General features: G+C 35.3%; 3 protein-coding genes across 3 annotated transcripts; 2 read left to right on the top strand and 1 right to left on the bottom strand.

Annotated features, from left to right (window-relative positions):
* Positions 1–624: 624 nt before the first annotated feature.
* LOC108219434 (binding partner of ACD11 1) lies at positions 625–6,187 on the bottom strand. The gene is made up of 6 exons (XM_017392887.2): positions 6,066–6,187; positions 5,925–5,962; positions 4,111–4,214; positions 3,899–3,974; positions 1,529–1,612; positions 625–1,416 (listed from the first exon to the last, which is right to left on the bottom strand). The coding sequence occupies exons 2-6, from the start codon at positions 5,928–5,930 to the stop codon at positions 853–855; spliced, it is 834 nt and encodes a 277-aa protein (XP_017248376.1). The 5' UTR covers positions 5,931–5,962; positions 6,066–6,187; the 3' UTR covers positions 625–852.
* Positions 6,188–7,705: 1,518 nt separating this feature from the next.
* On the top strand, positions 7,706–12,119 carry LOC108216132 (uncharacterized). Its single transcript, XM_017388811.2, has 12 exons — positions 7,706–8,033; positions 8,583–8,681; positions 8,772–8,829; positions 9,565–9,645; positions 9,742–9,813; positions 9,939–10,171; positions 10,261–10,332; positions 10,562–10,678; positions 10,762–10,843; positions 10,940–10,986; positions 11,744–11,825; positions 11,912–12,119. The coding sequence occupies exons 1-12, from the start codon at positions 7,795–7,797 to the stop codon at positions 11,993–11,995; spliced, it is 1,266 nt and encodes a 421-aa protein (XP_017244300.2). The 5' UTR covers positions 7,706–7,794; the 3' UTR covers positions 11,996–12,119.
* Positions 12,120–13,104: 985 nt separating this feature from the next.
* LOC108219181 (protein TORMOZ EMBRYO DEFECTIVE) lies at positions 13,105–17,855 on the top strand. The gene is made up of 6 exons (XM_017392485.2): positions 13,105–13,510; positions 13,793–13,975; positions 14,355–15,845; positions 16,257–16,387; positions 16,467–16,641; positions 17,280–17,855. The coding sequence occupies exons 1-6, from the start codon at positions 13,208–13,210 to the stop codon at positions 17,637–17,639; spliced, it is 2,643 nt and encodes an 880-aa protein (XP_017247974.1). The 5' UTR covers positions 13,105–13,207; the 3' UTR covers positions 17,640–17,855.
* Positions 17,856–20,481: the final 2,626 nt, after the last annotated feature.

The following is a 20,481-nucleotide window of genomic DNA, read 5'->3' as shown; positions in this document are numbered from 1 at the left end:
CGAGATGGTTTGAATCTAACTCATTCGAAGAAATATTAGAACAAATACTTTTGATTTATGTTTCCCAAATTTATTTGTTTTTGCACCACCACTGTATCCCCGGGTAAAGTGAGCATGCTATAAACATAAGTTATACATTATTATAATACTATGTAAAAGTTCACACTTCAACTACTGATAATAATAACACAAAAATTTAGTAAAATGCTAGTTAAAATTAGTTCTAAATACAAAATGTTTAGTTTTCTTCACAGATGCATAATAATTTATTTATTTTAAGTTTTTGATAGGCGAGATGCATAATTTACTTGATATTCTTTTATTAAAACTAATCAAAACAATAAATTAATGAAAAAGAGGACATGGGTGAGTAGGAGATAAAAGTCGGTGATCGATCCAGCACGTGAAAAGAAAAGCTGCAACATCGTGTCCTGCATGATCATAGTTTCATAGTAAGCTGCCAAGGATAATGGTCGTGAGTTGGAGTTGTCCAAGTAGCTACTTCATGCCCCGCACGTCTACTGGGGGGACATGATCAATATCCTTCTAACTGAACTCAAGGATTTCTAATGATTTGTAATGAAAGAATACGATCGACAACTTGTTCAACGAGGGCCAGAGCAGTTCAACAATTGCTTGATGTTTTCAAGCTTTAAAACCAGTCATTTGTGTTCTAAAACCATATTAATAAATCAATGAACAAGCATAGCGCATGTTAATATAAAACATTCTATTTAAAAGACATTACTGGCATACTAGCGGAAAGTAGCTGCTATATCAGGACCATAATATCCACCACTGCAAGTTATCTATGCTACGTTTCATATATTAAAGGATAAGAACCTGTGCCGGCTAAGGATTTGAGGGAGCCTCCCCACCGGATGCACCTTTAGGGAAGTCGGGACTATGGACTTGGCCACTGCCATCGGTAGCCACTCGTCCCTGTTCTTCTCCTGCCATCTTTTCTTTTGTCTTCTTCCCCACTTCAGCTGCAGCTTTGCTTACTCTACTGAAAGCACCAGCTACCCAGGAAGTTCCTGTCAACACATAGCGATTCTTCATTATGGCAGATCCTGCAGTACCAACTGTCTGCTCTGCAGCAGCAAAAGCTGTCTTGGTCTTCTCAGAAACCTGAAATTTCTGATCCATTTCTTTCACTTTATCATTCATCATTGTTGCCCCTGTGGTAAGTTTTTCGCTAAGCCCTATCTTTTGGTCAATGGAAGCAACTCTGGCAGAAGCGCTGGATGTCAATTGATGCGCTGTGGATGTAAATTGATGCTTCTCATCAAAGGATTTAGCTTTGTTAAGTGCATCTTTTCCCAAGGTGAAGCCCCTGGCCAGCATGCCGCTCACAACATCCTCTGCTTTTTGAACAGCAGAGGGAGTGCCACCAACACTTTGATCCTCTACAGCCTAAACAGATTGAATATTAATTAAGGTTAGCCAACCTCATGCCAAAATACAACTAAAAGAATGTAGACATAAAAAACTGTTTGCAAGGCAGGAGTTGCTCAAAGGACAATACAATTGGGGTTGCTGCAGCACTAGGTGGCAACTTGTAATCGGGTGCCAGAGCAATAGTGACAGATTGATCAACGATTGTTGCTCCCTGAAGATAACAAGACAATGTGATGTAATCGTATTTAGAGAAGGATCAACAACACTTAACATATGGTAAATCTAATTACTAACAAGATAGTGTGATGTAATCGTATTTAGAGGTCAGAGTCGTACCAAAAATCATTATAGGCCGGAGGTCATTGATAACACATACCGGATAAGTTAATAATGTTTAAGAGTAACCTTGATAGTTCTTTGGGACAAAATATATCACCAAAGACTGATAGTAACCATGAAGGATCAAAATAATTATCCAATTGAAGGTAGATTAAAACAACCAATATTTTCCGTTAATACGCTACAAAAATATATGCCTGACAAAAACTCTACCAGGAGCTGCTTTACAAGGAATCTTAAATTTAAAAGTTACACAAACACGTAATATTATGAATATAAGAAGACGATGTCCTCAACAATTCAACAACCCAAACTAGACCTGTTGTGGTGAACAGAAAGGGGATCTCTTAACTTCCCACCTGTTCATACTAATACATAATGCACTTGCATAAAATTAGTACATGATACACACTACACAGAGCATAGAACTACAGCTGACAAGAAAGGAAACAGCTTGGTAATGAAACTAAAGACTGCCACAAAAGTGAAACTAATGACTGCATACATCAAACATGATATTATTTTATAGTTACTATCACAATATATTCATTTGGTAAGTAAATTGAGTAAGTACAACCAGCCACAAAATTTCTAATTTAGCCCACATCAGATATTATTAATATTAAATGTCTAAAGAGTTTCAGGATCTGCCTAGTTCCCACAGTTCTAGTTTGATTATATTAAACTAGCAAGTTATAGGATTTCATAAGAGCAAAGCCATTGGTGGTTCTATATTAACTTAAGCTATCACTATAATTTAGCATCAGATTGAGAGACTTGTTGCTCAACTAGCAACAAAGCTCCAATGTATGGCTTTATATAGAAACATAGGATGTGGTGTTGGTATTAAAAGGAGCTGCTGGAAAAGCAAGCAAAGAAAGAGCTCTTGGACAAGAAAGAGACCAAAAAGTAATCTATTTGCCGAGACTTGACACCCGACACAAAAAATTACGAATTTGGGCCAGGATCTTGAGTTCTGCGTCGGGTTATAATTTTGCCCCAAAAATGGGCCAGTTTCAATTTGATCCAAAATACCCTAACCAGACATTTTTATTTTAATGATGTATATAATATATAATATACATCACGTTTAATATTTTATATGTCTAAGTAAGAACCCTAATAATTTCCTTATCCCCCTCCCTCTATCCTCAGTTCCTCTCCCTCTCGCCTCTCTCACCCTTTCTCGGTTTCTATAAACTCTAACAATCAGCAACTGATAATCTCACTCTCTTTCTTTAATCAATCATCTCAACTAAACTGCCAGACTACTCCGTGTTCCCACTTTCCATTATCCATATAATTTGATTTGTTGCACATCCGCAATATGCTGCTGATTTTAGCTTGCTAGCCCCAGTGTAGTACTGCACAAATTCATCTTTTCTTATGGTCATTGATGTAGAAATAATTTTTCAACTTCCATTAATCTTCTAGGTAATATATATAGCAGTGTTTGCGAAGATTTGCAGTCCATACTTCTTTCTTTTTGTTCCAATTTTTGGGTCAAACTGAATCAAAATTGGGTGAGACACGAAACATTTATGATTGTGTAGAAACAGGTCAGATTCAGCCTTCCAGGTAATATACCAGCAGGTCTGGTTCGGGTTAAGATATTTCATCCTGTCTCAAGTCAGGGTTGGGTAGACGAAAAGATAGAACCGAACACAGTCAAAAGTCAACCGGACACAAACCCTACCCATTAACCAAATTTTCCATTTCCAATGCGGAGAATATAGCAACACTTATAGTTTTTGCTAGCTACATATAGAACCAACTTTGGATTTATGCATAGCAACCCACTTGATAAATTAGCAATAGAACTGTGTAAAGACACCACTAGCTTTGCTCTAATAAGGGAACTTGTCATTAACTGTCGGACATACCAATAGTCTCATCAAGAAACCTCAGACTTCTATAACCATAGAAATATTTCGTGACATCTCTTGCACTAATCAATCCACCAGATTACAACAGAGGACTGGCAACAAACATTATTGCTCATCGGAATCCAAGTCCGACCAAAACACTGGACATGTGAATATGCAGAAACACGAGCTCATGTTTGGTTTAAACAATTTAAGGTTACACAAGTTAATTGCTTGGTATAAAAACAGTTCCATTTTTAATAAGAACATGTGGCTCCAACAAATCAACATACCGAAAGAAGAACCGCTGTCTCTGCACCCTGAGGATCTTTAAAAGTGACATACGCAACTTGAGAACGCTCGGTGTCACTGAAAAATTAGAAACGAATTAGAGATTTTTCACATAACTTGATTCATTAAAAAAGTAGTACTTTGTTGCTAGATAGCTGAAGATAAGAAGCAAGCAGAAAAGCTCATTGCACTATAAGTATAGCAAACAACTAACCTTCGCAAATCAACATATTCAATATCACCAGAGAATGAAAAGAACTCCTTGATGTCGTGCTCGGAAGCACTCAAGGAGACATTGCTGACGGACACTGTTTTTACCTGATACACAACACAAAAGAGAAATGAACAAAAAAAAATAGATCCATAACATGACCAAAATCAAAATATCAGCAGCCACAGCTTCTTATTTGTATAAATTATAAAAGTCATGTACAGAGATATTCTAGAATGGAGGAACGCATGTCTAGATTCCAGAGTGCCACAATTAATAGGTGGCAAAGCCCAGAAATTCTAATGTGGAACCTGGAATCCTGTAAAAGGAAATTCCTTATTGGATATACTTTAAAAAAAAAGAAACTCAAAAAACAGAGACTTAACAAGTGAAAAGCTGGTCAATAAAAGTGAATACTGTAAATATTTCATAATATAATTGTTCAGCTGATAGCATGACTTTGCTTGGGCTTCCCTGCATTTCTTACACAGATAGTTCCATCTCCACAGTTTGCAAGGGCATCACAGGCTGATATACTTGATATTGTGAAGGAAAAAAATCTGGCTTATGAATTATTTTCAGATATTATGCATGAGAAATGGTTGTGCAATACTGCAAGGTGTCGGTTTAATTACCAACAAGGATGATTTATTGAGTAGAACCGAATATCCTATTATTATAAAGTAGATTCTTGAGTTGCAAGTTTTTACCAAAGGAATTTTCAGGTTTTAAGCACTTCCTATATTTTCTAGTTGGATTTGGTGTTTATGTGTCTTCATAGTATCGAGACTTTGATAAGTTTCCTAAAATAAGTTCGACTATTGGCTAATCCCTATCTAGTTACGAATTTCTTTTAGATTCTTAATAGTATCTATTAGTATAGCATATAAACACCCGCATCTTGTAATTTTTATAATTAGAGAGTTTTTTTTTAAATAAAATCTTAAATAGGTTTTTGGACATGATAAATCTGGCAAGCGAAGTGTCAACCGTTCATTAATTAGTTGTAAAAGTCAAACAAAACACTAAGAACCAGGATGATCGGTCATTGATTAATCATTCAATCCCATACAATCGAATTTTGTACTAGCTGTGTTGTATTAAATTTTCTATCAACACATAAAATCAGTTGTTTACATTTATTTAACCTGCAGTGGAACAATTAAATGATATACTTTCACTTTTATCCACCCTTCATTGTTAAGCAATGATGTATCGGAGTCCATTAATCCTATACACCCCTCCTCACTCCTTAGTGCTCAGCAATGATGTTCGGTTAATAATATAAAATTCATTTAATATTAACAAAAGTTAGACGGTTTTGTATCACTTCTGGTGCAACAGAACGTGCACCAAAAATAAAAGAAGAGACAAAAGATTCGAGGAACTGTGATCAGTGGGGGAACCAAGTACCCTAAGCAACCAAAACTTCCCATGGGTGCTAAACTTCTCACTTACCACATTAACTGCAACCCCCCTAATATTTAGTTCCACACAATCTTTCTTTGCTCTTTTAAAACCCCATATCACTCTCCTATGTAACTAAACCGTGCATAGATAAATCAAAAAATTCCGATCCATACAAACATACGTATAGACTTGATATAGACAATTGACTGTCTTATTAAGCTACGACCACCGTTTCGGAACTCGGCCTAAACTATGGCCACCAAAAAGCAACCGCAACCGACTCAAACAAATACATACCCAATCAATAATCACACCAAAACAAGCTATTCTAAAAAGTGAATAAATAACAAAATTAATTTAATAACTGAAGCAGAAATTAAATATAGGAGTGAAGAGATGGAACTGACCGACATGGAGGGTGAATTGGATTGATGAAGGCACGGAGCTGTGTAGAGATGAGACGAGATATAAAATGAGTAGTTGTGTTTATAGATAGATAGAGATATGCGTGTGTGTGTGTGTGTGGAGAGAAGTGAAAAGAGCGTTACCGGAGAGAGGGATCGAAGCTGGGTGCTCGCTGCTTGCTTTAGATGAGAGCTAGTGAGAGAGAGAGATTGAGGGGTTTTGAGACGTGGACACGCTATTTGCAATGCGTGTTGGAGCTCTTTTTTTTTTTTTTTTTTTTGTATTATTTTAATATTTTTTCTATTGACGATTAAATTGTTTTCAAGAGGGAACGAAGCTTGTTCTTTTAAAATTTTTGATTATATTCAATGTACCAAAGCTCCTGTGAGGCTACGGCTGCTTCTTCGATCACCACCATCTCTCTTTCTCCACTTTTAGAATCTGCAGAAACCTATACCAAAGAAGAGCCTTGCTAAATTCGAACCAAAGTTGAAGTTTTGAAGTAACAAAGTGAAAATGGGTTTCGAAAACATATCCGGTTCTAAATTCGAGAAAGCTTCAGGTGATCACTTTGCCGAAAGCAAACGGTATTTTGGTCTTGAGAATTTTGGTAATACTTGCTATTGCAACTCTTCTTTTCAGATATCTCTTCGTTTTTTTGTTTGTTACTTTCATTTTCTGATTTATTTTGAGTGGAATTACGAAAAGTGTTGACTTTAATCTTGTTTGTTTGCTTAATCCTTGTGTTTTGTTTGGTTTCGGTGTTTTTGGCGATTTTTCGTGTTACAAATGAGACGCTTCATTGTTCGTTTCGTATACGACGAGCCAACTTGACCGATAGCATAGCGGTGGAGGCCGATGATGGCGGCGGCGGCGGTTTCGGGACGGGATCCAGTTTCAGAAAGGAAAGCACTAATTGTGCATTAATTGAAGGCATAAATTGTGCCTCGTAATTGAGGCTCGTAATTGTGCCTCTGGGCGTTAATTTTGCCTCGTAATTGAGGACGTTAATTGTGCCTATTTATTGAGGACGTAAATTGTGCCTCTTTATTGAGAGCGTTAATTGTGCCTTAATTAAGGACATTAATATCTTATTATTATGCCTTAATTAAGAGCTTAATTGTCTCAATCATGAGTTATCATGATTGTGGGAATTTTTTATTTAATCTGTTAAATATATCGACTTATATTCTTCTTGTTTCTCTTGTTTTATTATTTTCAGGATTCTTGGAAGAAAACCGGTTTTTCTTTTCGAACATTAAAGTTTTATTGTCTAAATTTCCCCGGTCATCTTGCATGTCCGACGGTTAGATAATAAGCTTTCTTGAATGAAAGAATTATCACGGTGAATTGCCGATGCTCGTTGAGATTTATTCTCATTTTCAAAAAAAAAAAAAAAAAATTTTGATTTTTGATGATACCTAAAATTATTTTGATTTGAGTATAGCTTAATTAGATAAAAAATTTAAAAAAAATATTCTAGAAAAATAAATCTAATATATTTTAATATGTAACTTTATATTTCTTAAAATAATAAATAAATATTTTCTAATAATGGATCAAAAATTAATTAATTTGACTTCTCAAAAAGCAAAATAGACATGTAAATTGAGATGGAGGGAAATAATTTAACGGAATTTAACGGAGAGGTGCATATTGTTATTAAAATGTAAAGATAAGAGTGCGATTCGAGTTTTCAAAAATATGAATACAATAACATTTTTTAACGAAAGTTAACGAGTCCGAATTACAATTATGTCCGAAAAGAAAAGTTACTCCATGTTTTGGGATGAAATCGGCATTATCGTATATTTCTCAAGTTATCATCTGATAAGTCCGACCACACATTCGCGGGCAAGAAAAGAAAGAACGATGATCCTGGGAGCACCTGATTGCTGCACCTCATTAACTTGTGCTTCACTGCATCAACTTCAACTATCATCCAGGGCCAGACTATCATCCTTAACTAGATTTCCACGAAACCATACATACTCGACTTCACACAACTTCACCAACACTTCTGGATGCTGCCGGGCTAACCTTATCACCGATTCCGAATCTTTTCAAGTTGGAAAGCTCATTGGCACCTATGGCTTCATGAACATCACTAGGTCACATTTCTTCTCTTGCCTGGCTTTTTTTTTCGATTTTTTTTTTTTTTGTATATTTCATGCTTGTATTGAGTTTTGAACATTTGTACTAGTGAATTTTATCTATGATCGTCTTAATATGAGAAATGTTTAGTTACATTTGCGCTTCTTGCTGATTTTTTGAATAAGAAGTGATCACATGAAGCTTTTGCCTTAATGTGTCCGAATTGTTAACTTCATTTGTTATTACTATTTAAGAGCATGATTCCATGAATCAGGGGAATCAGAACAAATCGGTTGACTTACCGATTTAGGATTTATTAGGTATTAATCGGAGATTTTTTTGGTAAATTGGAGATTGTTGGTCAAATCGGAGTGTATCGGTAAATCAGTAAAGTATTTTTAAAGAATTAATCAGGAGTTTTTAAATAAATCGAGGATATTTAGAAGTTCTTAAATAAATCGAGGATATTTAGAACAGTGTTTAAAAGAATTATTGTCAGATAAAGTTGTTTGGTTTGAATTAAGAAAAGTGAATGTTTTTATTTATTTTTATTTTTTTGGTTTCAGTTTCTCAGGATCCCCATCAGGTTTGGACAATGAATTTGCGCCAGGAGATATGGAGAGATTGAGAGTCCAGGATGTAGGCGAAGGCAGCGTAAAGATCAGGTGGAGTTCATTAATTGTAAGATAGATAGAGTGGCCGTTGTTTTTTTTTTTCTTTTTCCTACTAATGTTGGCCATGGCAGTTCTCTTTAGGCTTTATGGAGGCAGAGTAATTCAGGGTCCACTAAGAGGTACTCCGGTTATTTTTAAGGTGATACCTCTGGATTATTCACACCATCTTGTAGATATTATATTAGTCATATGCTATGCGTCTGGGGAGATCTGTCGAATGAGACACCCTCCTAATGAATTTATGCAGCATCTATTCATTGTAAAATCTACTGTCTAACAAGCTGGGAGTCGAAGTTCCATCACGTAAAAATTGTGGGGGTGGATCCATTTCGGGCTACATTTCTAGAATATATCAGCCATGATATAGTGTCAATTTATAGATACTTGAAGAATTTTACGTTCTTGTCATTACCATGTCAATTTTGTTCCGATCTCTCCTAGACCTGGCAAGTAGAATTTTTTTCTTCTTCTGACTCTCTTGAATATTGTCCCTCGTCTCTAGAAGTTTTAGGATGCATATAACAGAAAAAGAAAAATCACTAAAGCCTTAGTCCCAATAATCTCCCCCGTTCTTGCTTAATGCTAATCAATCTCTTAAGTGGTCTTACAATATATGTGTATAACTCTGATGCAATCTTCTTTAGGATAGCAACGAAAGCTTAGTCATTTGAATATTTCATATATGAAAACTTTATCAGCAAGTGGTGTCAGTTGCTTAGAATGAGTGTGAATTTTAGAATGCGCTGGTTTCTAGTCATTGAGATGGTATTAATTTTGGCACGATGGTTTTGTAATACATGCATTTAATTATGTGTGTGACTGTGTGTATATTACTTATTGAGTACTTACTGACAAGTCCTATTTTGCTTTATAGGTATATCCTGGGCGGCAAGTTGGTGGTGCTGAATCTGACATGATGGCAGCAAATGAGCTGAATGCTCATACTTTCCTTCAGGTAGACTCAGTTTCTCCATTTTATTACCCAAATGGTCTTTACTCATGTAGAAATATAGCTTGTGACCCTCACCCTTTCTGATGAATACATCTGCAGAGCAGTTCAGGGACACTGTGTCAGAATATCCAAGTTCTCTTGGGGGGTTTTGAGACCAAAATGGGTGAGCAGGTACATCTGTAATATCAACAACTTAATTCATTTTCAAATTTTAATTTCAGAGTTCCTTTTATGTTTCTCTTTTGTACAAATTATATATATGCCTAATTTCTTTTATATGATCACTTTTTCTGTAGTGGCTTGCTTTTCGTGATTACGGAAAATACAGTGCTGCAGATTACGCTAGAATTAAAAGCGAAAAATTGTCACAAGACCAAACCTTTTGGAATCCTTTTGAGAAAGAGCAGCTCATAAAGCGCAGAAGATTTTATATTGTAAAGCTTCTTCACGATGCAATTAGTGGCCTTGCATACATGCATGACCATGACAGATTGCATCAGAGTCTTGGACCTGCATCCGTTGTTGTAAAGTATGATTTTCATTTGATTGATTTCACCCTTTCATATACTTTTATCACATCCTTTTCAACTTGCAATAATTTTTCGTTATCCGTTGTAGTACGACCGCTGAGAAAGAAGCTGCCTACCTAATTCCAAGACTCCGGGACCTTGCCTTTTCAGTTGACATAAGGTATGTACTGAAACTGATTAAATTTATATTAATGGCTTTCCGACAACTAACTGGAAAATTTTATATTAAGCTAAAGAAACTGGTTATCAAGGAACATAACTTTCGGTAATTTCTTGGTTCTTTTTTGGACAAATAAATCTTTTGGTATTTTACTTCAAATTTAACAACACTAGAAGATATTTTAATTTTCAATTTACCTTAATTAGAATTATGAATCTTGGTTTCCAAGGTACTCAAGCTTAGGTGAAAGACCGAGTACATTGTCAGAAGGATTATGGAGAAGGGCATCTGCTGCTGGTGCAGACAGTCTTATGGAAAAAAGAGCCTTTGGAATTGCAGATGACATGAAAGTACCTGATTATCTACTTTTGTGGTCAGATTGAGCTTATAAACATTTATCCTTGCTCAACTGATCAAATATTTTTGCAGATATGAAGCTGGTCTTCTCTTTGCATACTTGGCGTTCATTCCATTTTGTGAAGCTGGAATCATGGACAGCCTTTCTTTGCAAGTATGCTTTGACAAGACCTATACAACCTTAAAAAATTTATTCTCTTAAAACTCAGTATCCTGAGCGCACTTCTTTTTTTTAATCCTAATTGTGCAGAGGCTTCTGGAGAGTACATTCCGCCTAGATCTTCAAGCTGCAAGAGAGTAAGAATACTTAACACTAGAACGTGTATAGCTTTAATTACCAAATAGATCTTTAATTATTACAAAGGTCGATTCCCCATCTTCTATCCCCTTTGGAATCAGTACTTTCACATGAAACACAAAAAAAAAAGATCGTGCGTGTAATTATGTCTAACGACTAAACCTAGTAACCTGCCAAATTCTGATTGACTGGTGATAGTAAAATTACTTATGGGCTCTTTCTCAGGCCGTGGACAAATTATTTCTGTAGTTACAGAATTATACTTATCTAGTTATCTTGATTTCATTCATGTATATCTGTAATATAATGTTCTATACACAAGATCGTCTTTATTCATTCAATCTTTACCTTTTTTTCTGGAATGGTACAATGTATATGTCGGGAAACTACTGGTGTGTCACAACATTTTTAAACATTAGAAATATTGTTCAAAATTTCTTCTTTTTAAAATTTTATTGTTATATGCTTCTATTTTGCAAAATGTTCTCTATAGTGAAAATCCTCTTATATTTGGTTGAAAATGAAACATTGGTCATCAATGTATATCAAGCCTTGCGGAAGATTTGAAAGACTCATGTGACCATCATGTCCTAAACTTAGGCAAACTGTAGCATTGGACATTAAATATTAAGAGGGTTGCAAGTAGAAACATGAGAAAGTAGGACTTATTGCTTACAATTGAGTCTTTTGAAAAAAGCAAAATTTCTGCATACTTATTTCTTTCAGGTCCTAATTAGTTGTTTATTATCTTGGCAGTTATTGCTTAGCTGATGACCGTTTCTTAGAAGCTGTCAAGTTTCTGGATCTTGGTGGTGGTGCTGGGTGGGAGTTGCTGCAGGTATTACTTTTCATCATAACCTAAAGGCTAAAACTTAAGAAGTTATTTTGTAATTATTGATGGCACACTGCTCTACTGCAATGCAGGCGATGTTAAATCCAGACTTTCGGAAAAGGCCAATTGCAGAAGCTGTTATAAATCATCGTTTCATGACCGGAGCTGTCCTTTGACTGTTAGGGCTGTGAATACACATGTAATCAAAGTAATAGAACAGAGAACCATATATATTGTATTAGAACAGAGAGCAATATGTATCATATCATTACTCCAGGCACCCTTTTCTATTTCTCTTAATCCCATCTTCCATGTTTATTAACATCATCTGCAGAGCCTGCACTAAGAATCTCTGTCCTCAAACTCCATAATGCCTTTTACTTTAGGCAAACATAATGATTCCCAACTCCGACAATGCTGAGACTATAAGCATGTATGAAAGACCATAAGCATGTATGAACGAATGAGTTTTCTTGAAAAAAGAGAGGCAGAAACGCGGCTTTGCATTCTTCGCATCATCACTGCCAAACTTTGCATAATTTTCTTGCATAATCTTATATGTCTTCGCATCTCCAAGCTTATTCTCCAGAAAAGAAGCAATTCTAGTAAGCTCCTCTGACGATAAATCATCAAACCTTTTATCCCATATGGGGCACTCAGCCTGAACTTTAGATTTACGCAGCTTTGGCCCTTTTGTTTCTCTCCTCAAAGAACTTAAACTCAGGAAAGTAGAATGTCGATACTTTTTTTCCTCTGTCAATTCCAAAGCTAGCTTACTTATTACACATGTACATGTTTACTTATAATGTTAAAAGTTTTAAATAAAAATATTTTAGATATGATGAGAAAATATAATGAAATCTTTGTATTACACATGTACATGTTTACTTATTTATTGGATATAGGAGATATTATAGATTGATCTAATCTCTCGAATTACAGTGAAGCAAATAATCTTAATATCATAGAATAAAAAGGCAATGTTTGATTTATCTTTTTTCCAAATAATAAATTACTTATAAAATATATACATCTTTTTTAAGAAATAAGTGATTTGTTTATGTATTTTCAAAAAAAAAAGTGATTTATTTATGTAAATTATAAAAACTTACTAAATAATTAATCTATAAAAAATATTATATAAATATTATTTATTTACTGAAATAAAAATAAGTGATTTATTTATGTAAATTGGTATTATGAATTAATTATTTAAGTGATGATAGTAATATTTATTAAAAATATAAAAAATATGTATCATCCACAAAAATACATACTACCCACTTATTTCCAGCTGTCCAGACTATTAACCCCTAGCAATCGCTTCTTCTCTTTCATTCGTTAAACCCTAAAACCCTGCTGCTCGCAAGCAGATACAATCTTCAAAAATGTCGGCGGCGGCAATAGTTCAGAAGAAGAATTACAAGTGCTTCAAGTCTCTGGAACAATTCTACAGCGGCGGCCCTTACTCCGTATCTCCCGACGGCTCTTTCATCGCCTGTGCTTGCGACGAGACCATCAAAATCATCAATTCATCTGATGCCTCTGTTAAATCAACTATTGAAAGCGATTCCACATCTGTCACTGCTCTTTGTATTAGTCCCAATGCGAATTTCCTCTTTTCTTCTAGCCATTCTAGACAAATTAGGGTTTGGGATCTCTCCACTCTCCAGTGCTTGCGCTCCTGGAAGGTATCATTGAATTGAATTGCCTTCGGACCGGAAAGTTTTATTCATTTATCGAGATTATTGATCGATGCTCTACTGTATTACATATATATTATCAATAGCTTCGGCTCCGGATTTTTTTCTTATGTATTGAAATTATTAGTTTTCGAGGTCCTATATTAACATTATGAGTATTAGCTTTATAATTTGTTCGCTTGTGCTCTTGTTAGTTTGTTACGATGTAATGTGGATTTTTATATTAGGAGAAGTATGAATAATGGATATGGTCTTTTTGGGATTTTACAGGGACATGAAGGTCCGATTTCGGGAATGGCGTGTGATGCTTCCGGTGGATTGCTGGCGACAGCTGGTAATGACGGTAAAGTGATGGTCTGGGATGTTGATGGTGGATTTTGTACGCATTACTTTAAAGGTCACACAATGGTTGTGTCGACTGTTATGTTTCATTCTGACCCTAGTAAATTACTTGTAAGTATCATGGTTATCCTGAAAGCTAATTGATGGCAATGCATGTTTTAATACTTTGTCTTTATATTTACTAAATTTGCTACTATGGTTTGCGTATCTGCTTACGATTGTTGCTATCTAAATCCTTGATAACGGATAGTGACAAGTTGTATATTTGCTTCACTTGTATGTTATCCTGATTATAAAGCTTCATGCCTTCATAGATGTAACATACTTCATTTTAGTAAGCCATATCAGTATCGGTAATATGTTTCTGCAAATATGTTATACTTGATGAGCAAAAAAGGGTATATGTGTCAGGTTTTGTTATTGCATTCATTTCATTATATTGTAAACAACTTTTTGGCTGAAATCTGAATATTCTTCTTGGTACTTGAAGCTTTTTTCTGGAAGTGAGGATACAACTGCACGTATCTGGGATCTTACAACAAAGAAATGCATTGCATCACTACAAAAACATCAGTCGGCCGTGACATCCATAGGATTATCTGAAGATGGATGGACTTTACTTACTGCTGGGAGGGATAAGCTTGTGTACTTGTGGGACCTTCATGATTATAGTTTTAAATCCAGTGTAGTAGTACATGAGTCTGTTGAAGCAATCTGCGTTATCCATTCTTCGTCTCCCTTCGCTTTATGTCTAGCATCCTATGTACAAGTGCTTGAAAAGCAAAGAAAGGGTAAAGGAATACAATTCATAACTGTAGGTGAACGTGGAATTGTACGAATATGGGACTCTAACGGCGCAGTATGCCATTTTGAGCAGAAGTCCTCGGATTTTGCTGTTGGTTCTGAAGACAACAGAAGAGGCTTCACCTCTGCTGTTATGTTGCCCTCTGGTCAAGGTTTGCTTACTGTCACAGCAGATCAGGAGTTTCTTTTTTATTCCCCGACTGAAACCCCTGATGGTTTGAATTTAAACCTCAACAAACGGTTAGTTGGATATAACGAGGAGATAGTTGACATGAAGTTTTTAGGCGAGGAAGAGCAATTCCTTGCTGTTGCTACAAGTGTTGAACAAGTTCGAGTGTATGATCTTGATTCCATGTCATGTTCGTATGTATTAGCAGGTCATACCGACATTGTTTTGAGCCTCGATACCTGTGTATCAACTTCTGGAAGAACTCTTATTGTCACAGGGAGCAAGGACAATACTGTTCGATTATGGGAAACAGATAGCAGATGTTGTATTGGAGTAGGCGTAGGCCATCTAGGAGCTGTAGGAGCTGTTGCTTTCTCGAAGAAATCAAGAAATTTTTTCGTTAGTGGTAGTACTGATTGTACCCTGAAGGTTTGGAGTTTCGACGGCCTCTTAAATGATGGAGACTCAAGTTTAAAAGTTAAAGCCGCTGCGGCTTCCCACGATAAGGATATTAACTCCATAGCTATTGCACCAAATGATAGTCTTGTCTGCAGTGGTTCCCAGGACCGTACTGCATGCATACGAAGGCTTCCAGATCTTGTGTCTGTCACTGTGCTTAGAGGACATAAGAGAGGAATTTGGTCTGTAGAGTTCTCTCCGGTTGATCAATGTGTAATAACAGCTTCTGGCGATAAAACGATAAAGATATGGGCTATTTCTGATGGTTCATGTCTGAAAACATTTGAAGGCCATACATCAAGTGTACTCAGAGCATTTTTCGTAACTCGTGGAAGCCAGTTTGTTTCATGTGGTGCTGATGGTTTGGTGAAGCTGTGGACTGTTAAAACTAATGAGTGCATTGCTACTTATGATCAACACGAGGACAAAGTTTGGGCCTTGGCTGTTGGAAAGAAAACAGAGATGCTTGCAACTGGTGGCGGTGATGCAGTTGTCAGCTTGTGGCATGATTCTACCACAGCTGATAAAGAGGAAGAATTTCGGAAGGAAGTGAGACATCTGCCCTATTAGTTCATTGCGTCGATTCCTTATGAGCAAACTAATAACACCACGAAAAGTTTTGTTTTGCATTTATCCCACTACAAAATGACTCTTTCATGTTAATTAATTATTTGTTAAAGCTATGTTAATGAGCTCAAGCACACATTATTTTTTTTGCTAAAACTCAACTAAAATAACATAAACAAATTTAGTTTATTTATAAAAGGCTTCTCATGACATTAAATAGTAACAAATTGCATAATGCGTCTAGGTTATTAAAATTCATATACAAATGTTGAAAACATGCATTGCTAAGAAGTTTCGTTCCTAGATTACTAATCGATTTTAATACTCCCTTCTGCATTATTATTTCTCGCAATTATCCACCATATTTATATAGCATTTTTGTTGGTCATGTAGGAGGAAAGTGTTTTAAGAGGCCAAGAGCTGGAGAATGCTGTTTCAGATGCTGACTACACTAAAGCAATCCAAATCGCTTTTGAGCTTCGGAAACCTCATAAACTTTTTGATTTATTTTCTCAACTCTGCAGGTATCATTTTTCTTGAATTTTCACCTTTTACCTTTTCCCATGTGCCAAAATCTTTATATAAAATTGGGATTGCTTGCAGTAAAAGAGATGCCGAACATCAGATAGAGAAAGCTCTTTCAGGTCTTGAGAAGGAACAGTGGCATCTATTATTGGAGTATGTCAGAGAATGGAATATAAAACCAAAGCTCTGTCATATTGCACAGTTTGTGCTTTTCCGGATTTTCAGAATTCTTCCTCCGACAGAGATTGTTGAGGTACTTGCATATCTTTTTAGGGTATCATACTACTATGCATAATTTGCCATACCAATATATGATATAATTCTAAAGAAACTTGATTCACCCAATTTAATTATTACCTCCACTGAAATGTTAAATTGTCAATGGTGTGAGTGTGACTACTAATTATCATGGTGCTTTTATTATCTAATGTTTTTTTTTAAAAAAAAGCTTGTATCTATCGACTTTCATATAATACCCTGTGTTCCATGTCAAGCAGTAATTACTTCAGGAACTTCCAAGTATTGATCCAGTATGACTGATTGTCATGGTTAATGCATTTTGTGTCTGACTGTTTAGATTTTGATCTTCCTTTTCATATTAGTATGCATATTCTTCAGTTATCTGAAATGGCAGAAATATTCGTGTTTCAAGAAGTTTGTTGGTGTCCGTAACAGTTGCAGTATAGTTGCGATTGCAGTTGTTTCTGTGGAGATGACCATACAGATGGTTTTAATCATTGTTTTCCCTTCCCCACAGATATTTAAATACCACAACTTCTTGCATGCTTAATATTTCTCTCTCTCCTTCCCATATTTATTTGTTTTTGTAGTATACAGTTACATATGGAATGATTAGTGGATTATATATTGATCTGTTTTGTGATTCTTTAGATAAAAGGTATTGGAGAACTTCTAGAAGGTCTCATTCCGTACTCCCAGAGGCATTTCAGTCGGATAGATAGGCTTGAAAGAAGCACTTATCTTTTAGACTATACTCTGACAGGAATGTCTGTAATTGAACCACACACAGAGGAAGTGGTGTCGAGAAGCGGTGCCACAAAACAAAATAAGGATTCTAATGATGGTAGATTAGTAGAATTTCAAGAAGAGGTGCAAGAGCACGATGCTGTAGAGGAAGAAGTTAAGATTTCTTCAAAGAAACGAAAGTCGAAGGGATCCAAAGACATTGCAAGTAAGAAAAAGAAAGGGGTGGCTTATTTGAATGTCTCAACTATTACATCGGAGGCATAAGTCATGTGAAAATGTCTTTCCTCGAAATTTTTGTGACGCCCTCTTGGTCGAGATCCAGTTGTGAAGCGGCAGCAGGTGTTGTATTATTTACTCATTCATGTTCTTGTAATTGCCATTTTTGCTCGGCCATTCTGGTTGTAAGATTATGATTAATGTGTAACATTTTATAGAAATTATAGCATGGTATGCAAATTTGATATATGTTTTTTGAGTTTACTTTGCGTGTTATACAGAAGTGAGGTGCTATTTTGGTCACTCGAAAATGATTTGCATATTGCGGCATTGCGCGTAGGTTAAGGCTGTCATCCTAGCAAAATGCATTAATTTAGTTTGCTCCAAAACTGAGCGAAAATATATTCACAGAACAGTCATTTAACACCTATCGGCTTTGTAGAAACAGTACTGGGTCCAACAATTGCTATTATAAATTATCAGGTGAGATTTGGAACCTTGGTTTTCTGATTCAAGTCGCTAGCAACTCGAAGTTTAACTGTTTAACTCATTTTGGGTGCGGAGAGAAAAGGTCCTGGATATCATGATAGCTACGACACATGATAAAATACTGATCGATGTAACATTTATAATATATGGTTTTGAAATACTAATCGATGTAGCATTTATATTATATGGTCTTGAGTTTGAAACGTTAGATAAAGTAATGTTATGAAGCATTTTTAGAAATACTCCTTCCGTTTCAATTACATGTTCATTTTCAAAAAATCACATAATTTAATAAAAGTGGATTTTGAGAAAAAAGAGGTGTATTAAGTCATTAATTGAACCTAATACTTCCTCCGTTTCAATTTACATGTCCACTTTCTGAAAAACACACATATTATAACTTGTAAGTTTTTTTTTTTTTGACAAATTATAACTTGTAAGTTTGTTATTTTTTTATCTGTTTACTTAGCTCCTGAGTCACCTTAGATCAAATGGATTGTTATATTTGTTCGGTCAATTTTTTTAAATAATCGATTCGGTTTGATTTTTTTGGTTCGATCTTCATTTAAAATCGGAATCACATTCATTAGAATTGTTTCGGTTTTAAAATTTCAATTTCGATTCAATTTTATACAGTTCGATTTTTGATGATAAATTCCAAATTCCATTTTTTCTCTATCACGAGTGTCACCATGGCACAGTAGCCTATGTTTGGGAAGAAACATGCATGTGTTTTAAATTACTCCCTCCGTCCCTTTTTACATGTCCATTTTGACTTTTGACCAGTCAAATTGACTTTATTTTGACTGAACTTTACATGTATCAGATAATTGAGAAAAATAATAAAAATTATATCAATAGAAAGTACATTTAGTGTATTTTAATACGCAACTTTCAGATTTTAAAAATAATGAGTAGATAATTTGTAATATTTAGTCAAAAATTGGTCAATTTGACTCCTCGAAATGCATAATGGACATGTAAAAGGGGACGGAGGGAGTATCATCTTCTTTAGCAGCCGGCAGGCGGCAGCCTTTTCAGGCGGGGGAGTACTGAATCAGTGACTCCATCTCCCTCTCCTATCTTTTCACGGTTTTTTCTATTGCTTAACACATAATTTCAAACATATATAAATATAATTTTATAATTTACTTTTAGAATTATTTATGATAATAAATTTTTATTCAGAAAAAAACAAAAAAAAACTAGAATTAAGTATTAAAATATCCATCGAATCCTCTGTGTCATATGTTGATAACCCGGAGGTACAGAGGAAATAGCAAATAGAGTCAGACTGCTGACAGCTGATTTGCATAAAAGTTAAAATAAAGGTAACATTAAAGTCTGAACTAGAAAATATGGTTGGCAAGTTGAACAAGTAAGTTACAAGGTGTCACAGAAACTCAAAAGGTCAAAGCAGAGGGTTTGGTTTGAAATAGTAGTCACCGGTACGTAAGTGAGGGGGAGGGGGAGGGGAAAGTATTAATGGGTTAGCTTAGCTACTTGGTTGGAAGATTGACAGAGAGGATGAAGTCAAGATAAGTGGCTATTAATCCGCCTCCATCTGGCAGCTACGAGCAAGGCACGGGCTTACTTGTTGTTACCAGCTAACTAACTTCTTGTTGTGGTTTGTGGTCTGCATCCAATCTTCTCCTTGCTTGCTTGGCTGGACCATTTATATTTCATCACATTCGGGTAATAACTATGCTCAATGACTGTTGCCACCCGAACTATGCTCGTAGTCGATTGGATAAACGATGCATCTCGGTTGGACCCTATATTTTCCTCAAATAATATTTTCTTCCTCTCGGTGTCTTAAGGTCTGTTTGGCTGAGTTTAAAATAAGTGCTTCTTATTTAAAGTAAAAAATGAAATAGAAGTGAGAAGCAAGTTAAGACTTATGAGTAATTAAAGTGTTTGGAAAATAAGTAGAAGTCATGAAACAAAAGTTAGCATTCCTAACTTTTTATAAGTGTTTCTTGACTTTTTTATACAAATGATACAAATAATTGCTTCTAACTTATAAATTGAGAAGCCGGGCTTAAAATCCCAGCCAAACACCCTCTTAATTTGGAGGTTGATCTTGATTATCACAATTTGAAGTAATAAAATCTCATATATTACATCCGAAAAATATGACCCCAAATATAATTTTATAATATGACATCATTTAATTTTTATGTATTTTTTATAAAAAACGTAAATGCCACGCACGAGATAGTGTTTATCTATTTTCTGAGTCCAAAACTATAGAAAGACACCTACAAACAACACTATATAATATAACGTAATGAGTTAATGTTACGTAAAACAACATTTGAATCCCAAACTCATATAACATATCTCCTAAAATACTACTCCCTCTGTCACTCTCATTTGTTTATATTGATGGACGAGGGCT

Source organism: Daucus carota, chromosome 4, assembly GCF_001625215.2.
Source record: "Daucus carota subsp. sativus chromosome 4, DH1 v3.0, whole genome shotgun sequence".
Lineage (NCBI taxonomy): Eukaryota > Viridiplantae > Streptophyta > Magnoliopsida > Apiales > Apiaceae > Daucus > Daucus carota.
This window is presented reverse-complemented; position numbering and strand designations above follow the sequence as displayed.